We start from the raw sequence: 10,808 nt of genomic DNA, 5'->3' as shown, positions 1-10,808 counted from the left end.
GAACACACAGACCAGTGGAAAGTGTTGAAGCTACAGCAAATTTGGGTAAGATGGGAGGAGAAGGCGACTTGACAGGTGTGCAGACTCAATTAACATTTGAGGATGCTTTGGATACAGAGGCTAGGAAGAGGATAAAGAATTTTTCAGTAATTATGACTCTTAGAACAAGATGGCATAGAGGACAATAAAAGATTGTGCATTTAGTCTGCTGAATGAGGTGCCTGGAAAACTTCCAAGTGCTATGTTAGCTAGACAGTTATATTAATGAACTTGGAGCTTGGAGGTGAAGAATTGTCTCTAGCTATAAATTTGGGTATCAGTGGCAAACAATAATAATAAATGCAGGTGTGGACATGAAAGCAATTACCAAGAGAATGGAGTCTAGGTTCTAACAGTGAAGAACACAAACATTTACAGCCAGAAGCAGATTATAACAGTAATGACAATGGTGAAAAAGGAGAAGTGTAAGCAGAAAGAGGAGGAGAAGGAAGCGACCAGGAAGGAACTAACACATAAATGTAATGCTGAAAAATATTTCTTACCAACTAAAAACCAGTTATAGGTTTACCTGTGATAGCAAAGCTTCTGCTTAAATAATGAGTCTTCCCTTTCCTGAAAGTAAAATAAATAAATTAAAATACAGCCCGATTCTGCAGGTTGCACAAAATGGAAGGCTGGATTATACCGCCTGTTGTCTTCTTCACAGTGCCGCGGCGGCCACACCACATGGACACGGTGAGGAGCAGATCTTTTTGCTTCTTCCCCAGATTCGTGCCAAGAGCATTGGATCAGAGAGTCATGGTCCAGGTAAGGTTCTCCGGAGCAGGATATTGAGAACTGCCATGTCTAAGTGCACAAAGCATTGTACATGATGAGCTTCACTCTAGAGCCTCAGAACTCCACTCCAAATAGAAGTGGCCAGGAACGCCCACATGTGAAGGCTGCAGCCTTGCTCCATGGTGCTCACGCGTGGGTGGAAGCATAAGCAGACACCGTTGGGAGGGAGCCACAGGCATACATTGCTCGGACCTCTGCTGTTCTTCCACACGGCTTACTCTCCCATGGCATTTCCTCCTCGCTCCCTGCTCTTGAGTGTCTGAGAACATCCCCCATTAGCTCTTTGGAAAGTTCAGTTAAAATTGACACAGAAGGCTGGCTAGTTTCCACTGGAGCAAATGATTCATTTATAAATCAATCACATAAATTGCATTCTCCTCCTTGACACTTATATTATAGTCTAAATCATTTTCTGAAATTAGCTACTTCACGTAGAGGAAAATTCCCCTTGGCCACTTTTTTTTTCATTTACTAAATGTAGGAAACACTTTCCTGAGGGCCACTTTTACATCCTTGTTCCGCAGAGTATAGATGAGTGGGTTCAGGGTGGGGCTGACCGCTGTGTACAGGATGGCCACCACTTTGCCATTTTCCATGGAGGAGCCAGACCCCGGGAGGATGTAGGTGTAGATGACGGTGGAATAGTACATGCAGACCACCAGGAGGTGGGAGGAACAAGTGGAGAAGGCCCGGCGCTTGCCCTCAGCGGAGCGGATGCGCAGGATGCTGCTGATAATAAAGCCATAGGACACCATGGTCAGCAGGAAATTGACCACCCCAAAATAAACATCTGCGATAACAATCATGATATTGTTCAGGAATGTTGAGCCACAGGCAAGCAACAGCAGTGTGGGGATTTCGCACAGGAAATGACGGACCTGGTTGGAGCTGCAGAATGTTAGCTGAGCCATCAGGCCAGTGTGCACAGAGGTGCTGACCCCACTGACTAACCACACACTGCCTGCCAGCAGGACGCAGACGGGCCTGCTCATCAGTGTGTGATAGCGCAGGGGCTGGCAGATGGCAGCGTAGCGGTCATAGGCCATGAGCGTGAGGAGCAGCAGCTCTGCCCCCAGAAACCATGTCAGGAAGAAGACTTGGGTCATGCAGCCCCTGTAGGAGATGGTGCTGTCCTCGCCCCCCAGGTTCTCTAGCAACTTGGGGAGAACGGTGGTTGTACAGACAATATCTAAGATGGCCAGGTTGGTGAGAAAGAAATACATTGGTGTGTGCAGGGCTGGATTCAGGCAGATGGCCATAAGGATGAGGCTATTTCCTGAAAGAGCCATCAGATAAAGGAGGAGGAAAAGAGACAAGAAAGAACCCTTCAGCTGGGGGTTTTCTGAGAAGCCCTGCAGGACAAACTCCACCACAGCTGTGTGGTTGTTTGTTACCATTGAGTGGGTGAGCCTCTCCCAGGGGTTCTGGTATGCAAAGAGCCTCTCCCGGGGGTCCTGTAAGCAAAACACAAGGTTGGTGAGGTATCCTCTCTGCACACCAGTCCTTCCAAGACTCTAGAGAGATGTTTGTGGTGATGCCCTGCACCTAGGAAACACATGGCTAAGATGGGTAAGGTTGGTTCTTACAATAAGGGAGAAAATCAGAGGATTAACTTTCCACTCAAGATCCCACCTCTGGAACCCAGCTGAGCCCACCCAGACCATCTTTATTACAGTGTCTCCTTCTTCTCTGTGGCTGGCTTGACATCACTCAATAATTTACATAGAAAGGGCAGCCTGTTTTCACTTTAATTGTTAACATTTCCTACACCATCCTGACATGTGACAGCTACTGGGAGATGGATCATGAAGCACAGGGTGTTGTGTTCCTTTGTGAGTGTGACATAGAAGACACATTCATCCATCCCACTGACAGTGGGTTCCAGGCCTCAGAACAACAAAAGACAGAAAACCAAGTCAACTTGGGATTGCGTGAGGCTTCACAGAGAAGATGGTCTTAAAGACAGGATTTCTCACATACAGAGGGGGTGCTCTGGGCAGAGGGATGAGCTCAGGTGGGGACCAGCAGTTCAAGGGGCAGCCTGGGAAGAGGTCTTTGTACGAAAGCAGTCTGAGTCTTGTGGAGGCATCCACTAGCTTCAGAGAAGGCAGGAGGCATTGTTGGAGCATAGTTGTCCTTAAACCTGGTAGCAGGCCCTTCAGTCAAAACCACAACCACCCAGTCCTGCCTTGTCCACTCCAGGAGCCTCCTCACAGTGTGAGGGTATAGGATCGTGGACATCCAGGGTTGCATCTGAGCAGGTGGATCTTGCTGCCAGCAAGAACCCGACTCCAGGCTGTATTTCCATTGAAGTTTCCTGGGTCAGGTAGGAAGCTTATTTCTTTAGTGAGTGTCAGGATGTACCGGGAGCTGGGGTGCAGCAGAGAAAGCCATGGACCCAGTCTCAGCACCACCCAGGACATTCCAACAATGCGCCAATCCACTCCCAGGCCCGTGAGAACCCCTGACTTCTTACAACTGTCCAGCAGCTCATCTCTGACCCTGGTGCTCTTGAGCATAACAGGATTCAGCTTAGACAAGACCATCTTCATTGAGCTCCACAACCTGGTCCCAAGGATCCACAGACCCACCAACGCCAAGGTGAACATTTTCTTCCCCTCATCTGAGTCACAGCACACCCCAGTCCCATGCATCTCAGGGAAGGGTCCAAGAATCTGACCTGAGAGCTTCCCCAGTGGAGGAAAGAACATTGAATGTTCATCTGATGGTCTGAGAACAAAGAACTGTTAAGGAGTACATGTCCTAACTAGGGTACTGGTCTGTCTTGTGTCCCATGAACAGAAATGCTGCAGATTTGCACAAACATGTACCTGGCCATCAATACCCAGAAGGTGGAGCTCAGGAAAAGGTGTGCTGGGGGTTCTCTACTAATGTAGACTGTGACCTGCTCCTTTCCCTCCCTGCTTTGCTCCCCACCCTTACAAAGGCAGAAGGGTGTCCAGGTTGCTAGCTGGAGTCCAGTCTGTGTCCCTGCAGAACTGGGGTGCCAACAGTACAGCAGGACAAAGTGGGAGGTCCTCAATGCCGGGGGCTCACATATGAGGGTCACTGTAGGCGCCATGAGGTGACCACCACAATACCCTTCTTGGCAATGCATGGGAACATCCTGGGCAGGCACCGAAGACCAAGCCTTCATCTGGCCTCTGCAAACTAAGTCCACTGCTAAAGGCCGTGGCACACTTGGACTGAACATCGATTGGCACATGCTCTGCAGTGCCTCCTGCCCCAGATTCACAGGGAGCTGAGTTAGTCACCCCCAGCTTCAGTATCCTCAGCAGATCATTTCAAAGATATCGACCTATTTTAGAGTCAAAAATACAGGTGCTGATTTTGCTTCTTACCTATCAGCTGTGCAGATGGGCTGGAGCAGCACAGCCCAGAAGCTCAGAGATTTCAGGTCACCTCAGCATCTGAAACCAAAATAGTAAAAAACAAAACAGAAGTGATTGTGGGGTTTTTTTCCACAATAAAGTAGGTCAGGGCTAAACCAAATGCGTGCTTTCAGCAATAAGAAAAGGAAAATTAGGAAATAGTCTAAAAGTTAAGATGTTGACAGATAGTTATTCATTCCCTGAAAATATAAAGGATAGGTTTCAAACAGTTTCCTATCTAAATATAAGATATTAACATTTTCAGGAAAAGTTAAATAACGTCGCTGTGATTAAAGGGGAGATGGACTCTTGGGGCTAAAAGGTCCACCTAATCCCATGTATGCCTCCCTTGTTTGTGGCTGACCTTTATATAGAGAACTTCTGCTCAGGGTAGACGCCGAGGCCTCTGGGAAGCAAGAGGCCGAGGAGCAGGGGCCGCCCTAGGGGAACAATTACCACAAACTGGAGGTAAACAAGGGCCCTGCGGTGGCACTCTCTAGGTGGGGGCTGTGCCAGGGCCTGAAGAAGGCCGGGGCTCTGCCGCTGTGGGGAGAGGCTCCCAGACGTACCTGCTGGAGGCAAGCCTCTTTCCCCTCCCTGCTGTGCTCCTCATCCTTAAAAAGCAGAAGAATGGGACTCTCAGCCCAGGCCCCCTGAACCAGGTATTCTTGCTCTTCTGATATGCACAAGGACCCATGCACAGCCGATCCTTCAGAGAGCAGGGGTGGGGGAGGTTTTTTTTTTAATTAAATTCAATCTTTACAATAGTTTCAGATTTAGAGAAATATAGGAAGGTGGTACAGAGCACTCAGGCACCCTCCCCCGCTGAGTTCCATCAACAGTGTGCTACATTCATGCAGAATATTTGTTACAGTTAAAGAACCAGTACGGATACATTGTTGTTAACTGATGTTCTCAGTTTATTCAGATTTCTTGAATGTCCCTTTTCTGTCTCAGCATCCATCCTTGACATCACATCATATCTAATCATCCTGTCTCCTTTGGCTCTCCTTGGCACTTATCATTTCTCAGACTGTGTTCATTTGATGGCCTTGACTGAGGAGGACTGGTCAGGGGCTCTGCAGGAGATCCCCTGTGGACATTTGTCTGATATCATCCTTGTGAGTAGACTGGGTTACAGGTTTGGAAGGAAGACTACGGAGGTAAAGTGCCTTCCAATCACATCCTATCAAGGGTGCATACTGTCAACAGACACTTACCAATGAGGCTGTCGTCCTTGATAAGATGGGATTGTTAAATCACTTTCATATGCCCAGTGTCTACACACTCAGAGCACACTGACCTGCCCTTGAGGGCCAAGTCTGAAGTGTTGTCAGGTGTCTTAGGAGGAGAGAATGTTAATAATGTCTGCAAACCCAGCCCCAGACCTTGGCACCTCAGTGGGTCTGTCCCAGCTTTTGGCCACACAGCCCTCAGCTCCTGAGGAGGTTCAGAGAAGAAGTACCTGGAGCCAGGTAGAGTGTGTGCCAGCCTGGGTGGCGGTGCAGTGAGCTCATCACAGCATGCTGCTTCCCCTGCGTGAACAGAAGGTTCACGACTGATGAATCAGGCATCTGGTGATGGTCTTACTATGTGCCCAAGTCAAGGAACTAAGAAAACAATTAGACAAAGAAAACCTAGAAATTTATCTTAGAAAGTGACTATACCTGGGGGGCCACCAGCTCCATCTCCCCAGAAGGAGGGACCATGACGGTGAGGGCTCAGGCTGGAGAGGAGCCTCTGGGGTAGAATGGGGTGGGGAAGGGTTAAAGCACGAGCACATGGGAGAGTTCAATGGATCTTCCTGGACCATGTGTGGTGGAAATCCATAGAAATCATCTCAACTACTGTTTACTGGAGAGAGGGGTTACCATTCAAGTCTAAGATAGTGGCACCACCTTAAATCTCATATAAGAAAATTAAGCCTTGAAAACATATCGAGCTGTGGTGCCTCTACTTAGACATATTTGGCTGTGAAATAGGAGGTCACAGTGTCCCAGGAGGTTCATGTTGAACCTGCAGGTGGAGAAGCTGGAATCTGCTGCCCTATAAGCCATAGCCTGCTGCCCATCAACCCTCAGACCCCCTCCAAGGTGGGCTCTGAACCACTGCACAGCCAGGCCACATGCAAACTGTTTGCAGAAAACATTCGCCTCCTTCTACAATTCATACCTCATATGGAGTCATCTGGATTCACTAGTGCAAGGATCCTGGCCCATGAGTTGTCTCTGCCCCCCAGCTGCAGAACTGGGTCAGTGTCAGCTGGGGGCAGAAGAAAGACCAAGACTTCTGTGCCTCACCTGCTGCACCTGTGTCAGAACCTGCTCTCCAAGGGGCACCAGGCGCTGCAGAGTCTCAATGATCAGGCTATGACCTGCTCAGGGTCACCTGCTGTGTTGCCAGGGTTCTCTAGAGAAACAAAGCCAACAAGTGAGGTCTGTAAATAAGAGATTTAAAAAGACATCTCACACAAACATGGAAATAGAGGAGTCCCGAATCTGTAGGGCAGGCTGCGAAGCTGGGGGCTCTGATGAAGGGTCTGGATAAATTCCAGAGAGGCTCGCTGGCTGCAGAAGCAGTGAAAGAGTCTCTCTTCTTCTTTAAAAGCCTTCAAGTTATTGGATTGTATCATTGTGGGTGACATGACTTAGTTGAACACAGATGTAATCAGCCACAGATGCAATCAACTGACTGATGACTTAATACACCAGCCATGAAATGTCCTTGCAGCAATGGTCAGGCCAGTACTTGCCTGATCAGACAACTGGGCATCATCATTTGCCAAGTTGACAGTGGAACCTAGCTACCCATCACAGTCCACCCCTTGTCAACTTGGCAGCTATGTACATCACCTAGAAACATGCTGAATTTCCAAATAGAACACAATAACAGACAAATGTTTCACCTAACAATATTCAACTGTAAAACCGGAAAGCCACAACATCTCTCCAGAATAGGGTGTAAACCCTTAGCTAACATTCACTCTTAAACTTCATATCCTATAATTTAAATACTATAACATGAACAGTAAAACTTATGTCATATGACAAGAGGTAAACAAGATATTTGCTTATGTACAAATGTAAACTTAAAACAGGGAAGAAATATTCATACAATCACTGTCCTCATTTTTTGTAACAGGTCATGTGGTCGTAGTTCATTCCTATCACTACCTTCTTCTACTACCCATTCCATTTTCCCTTTACCTTCGGTAAGCACCTCAGCTGGTGTGGTTCTTTGCTGGGTGGGGTGACCTAGACCTTCATTCCTGAAGTTCCTGGGCCATTGGCAGTCCTGCCTTGATTGGGTTGTTGCAGTTTTCCTTTGACTGTAATCACAGGGCATGGTAGTATTAAGAGATGCCCTAGGGGATCTCCTATATTCCATGAAAACTCTTCTTTCCTCTATTGTATACTTGCAGTGGCATTTCCCCTTCATAGTCAGGATGACTCACCCCAGACAAAATCCTTTTCCTTTTGTAATCCCTTTTCATGCCTGTTGATTCAGTGGCATGAGACGCCTATTGTGCCCAGGTGGTAGTCTTAATTTCCAGTCCAATGGAATCATTGTTGTGTCTCCTGGAAGGAGCACTTCCCTTTTGGAACTATGACCTTTAGACCAGCAGAGCTTAAGGTTTCAGTGACAGCACACAAAAATTTTCTTAGTGGATCACTAGGGGTGATGGAGTGGTACCACTCTTATTTCCACCCCTTGATTCCTGGACCCATGAATCCTGAATATGGGAGAAGCAGCACCATAGAGGGACATTGAATCAGAGTATACACAACTTCCTGGAGAACATTGTCCCAGCCCTAAAAGGTATTGCCACCTAGTTGGCACCATAATTGGGTTTTCAAAAAGCCATTTCACCATTCCATCAACCCAGCTGCCTTTGGTTGATGGGGAACATGGTAAGACAAGAGAATGCCATGAGCATGTGTTCATACAGGTGGTTCACTTGCTGTGATGTGGGTTCCTTGATCAGAAGCAATGCTGTGTGGAATATCATGATAATGGATAAAGCACTCAGTGAGTCCATGTATGGTAGTTTTTGAAGAAGCATTGCATGCAGGGAATGCAAACCCATATCCGGTCCAGTTGTAAAAAATTGCTGCCCCTTCCATGATGGATCTGGTTCAGTATAATCATTCTGCCACCAGGTATCAGGCTGATCACCTCAGGGAAGGGTGCCATATCAGAGGCTCAGTGTGGGTTGTACTGCTGGCAGATTGGGCACACAGCAGTGGCTGCAGCCAGGTCAGCATTAGTGAAGGGAAGTCCATGTTGCTGAGCCAATGCATAACCTTCATCCATACCACCATGCCCACTTTGTTCATGAACCCATTTGGCAATTACAGTAATGGATATGGAAAGAAGATGACTTATATCTACAGGATGGGTCATCTTATCCACTTAATTATTAAAACCTTTCTCTGCTGAAATCACCTTCGAGTGAGCATTCACAGAATTTCACACGGAAACAAATATCTTCAATTTCTTTGCTCACTCAGAAAAGTCTATCCAAATACCTCTTCCCCAGACCTCTTTGTCACCAACTTTCCAATCATGCTTCTTTCTAGTCCCTGACCATCCAAGCATAGCATTATCAACAGCCCATGAGTCAGTATATGAACGCACCACTGACCCGCTCTTGTTTTAAGCCTAATGAACAACCAGGTGTACTGCTCTAAGTTAAAAACACTGGGAAAATTTGCTCTCAGCACTGTCCTTTAAGGACATCCATGAATAAGGTTGTAGAGCTGCAGCTGTCCACTTCAAGGTAGTCCCTGCATATCATGTAGAATCATCTGTAAACCAGGCTCAGGTTTACTCATCCTCAGTCAACTGACTGTAAGGAATTCCCAAAGATATCATAGCTCTGGTCTGGGAAAGAAAAGGTAATGTGGCAGAAGTGGGGGCCATGGGCATTTGGGCTACTTCCTCATATAACTTACCTGTACCTTCAGGACCTGTTCGAACCCTATCTCTAATATACCATTTCCATTTTATGATGGAGTGCTACTATGCATGCCTAATTTTATGGCTTGGTGGGTCAGACAACACCCAGCTCATGAAAGGCAATTCAGTTCTCATTGAATTGTAACTTGGTGGCCCATGGTTAAGCATTTGGTCTTTACTAAGCCCCAGTAGCAAGCAAAAATCTGTTTCTCAAAAACAGAGTAGTTATCTGCAGTGGATGTAAGGCTTTGCTCCAAAATCCCAAGGGTCTTCTCTTGGATTGGAGAATAGGTGATTCTCCTATTACCAAGGGCTTCAGACAGAATCCCTATTTGCCACTGAGACTTCCAGCACCATTGGATCTGCTGGATCATACAACCCCAAGTCGTCCAGATTGCACAGCATCCTGGACCTGTCTCAGCCTCCTCTTGTACAGGTCTTACTCAAAATGATCAGCTTTTCTGGTCACTCAGTAAATGGGCCAGAGCAGAAACCCAAATGAGGAATATGTTGTCTTCAAAATCCAAATAGCCCAAGGAGGTATTGTGCCACTTTTTTGGTCATAGGAGGGGCCAGATGCAACAGATTGTCCTTTACCCTAGAAGGAATATCTCAATATGACCCACACCACTGTACACATAGAAATTTTACTGAGGTGGGAGGTCCCTGTATTTTTGTTGGATTTACCTCCCATCCCCTGATCCACTAATGCCTTACCAATAAATTTAGAGTAGTGGTTACTTCTTACTTACTAGGTCCAATCAGCATGATATCATCAATATGATGGACGAGTGTGATGTCTCGTGGCGGGGAGAAACAATCAATTTCCTGCAGACAAGATTGTGACATAGGGTTGGAGAGTTGATGTATTCCTGATGCAGAACAGTGGAGGTATACTGTTGTCCTTCCCAGCTGAATGCAAATTGTTTCTGGTGCTCCTTACTGACAGTTAGTGAGAAAAAAGTTTTTGCCAGATCAGTAGCTGTATACCAGGTATCAAGCAATGTATTTATTTGCTCAAGCAATGGTACCACATCTGGAACAGTAGATGCAATTGGAGTCACCACCTCATTAATTTTATTGTGACCCACCCTAATCTTCCAAGTCCCATCTGTCTTCTGCACAGGCCGAATAGGAGAGTTAATGGGACTCAACACCCCTGCATCCTTCAAGTCCTTAACAGTGGCCCTAATCTTTGCAGTCCCTGCAGGAATCCAGAGTTGCTTCCTATTCATGATTTTTCTAGGTGGGGACAGTTCAAGTGGCTTCTACTTAGCCTTTCTTAACATAATAGTCCTCAGTCCATGAGTCAGAGAACCAGTGTGGGAATTCTGTCACTTGCTGAGCACGTTGATTCCAATTATGCATTCTGGAACTGGGGAAATGGCCAAAGAATGGGTCCAGGAACACACTGAACTCACGATGAGATGGACCTGAATTAAAACTCCATCAGTCCCCTGATGTCCATAAGCCCCTACTCTGACTAGTGAACCAGAGTGATGGTTTGGGTCTCCTGGAATTCGTGTCACTTCTGAGCCAGTGTCTAAGAACCCCCCAAATATCTGATCCTTTCCTTATCCTCAATGCACAGCACCCTGGTAAAAGGTCAAAGGTATCCTT

The 10,808-nt window shown here is 46.8% G+C and overlaps 1 protein-coding gene across 1 annotated transcript; it reads right to left on the bottom strand.

The window, feature by feature from the left end:
• Positions 1-1,301: 1,301 nt before the first annotated feature.
• LOC143662236 (olfactory receptor 13A1-like) lies at positions 1,302-2,304 on the bottom strand. Its single transcript, XM_077135799.1, has one exon. It carries the CDS (start codon positions 2,232-2,234, stop codon positions 1,302-1,304), a length of 933 nt encoding a protein of 310 aa, XP_076991914.1. The 5' UTR covers positions 2,235-2,304.
• Between the last annotated feature and the right edge of the window lie 8,504 nt (positions 2,305-10,808).

Source organism: Tamandua tetradactyla, chromosome 2 (assembly GCF_023851605.1).
Source record: "Tamandua tetradactyla isolate mTamTet1 chromosome 2, mTamTet1.pri, whole genome shotgun sequence".
Taxonomy (NCBI): Eukaryota; Metazoa; Chordata; class Mammalia; order Pilosa; family Myrmecophagidae; genus Tamandua; species Tamandua tetradactyla.
This window is presented reverse-complemented; position numbering and strand designations above follow the sequence as displayed.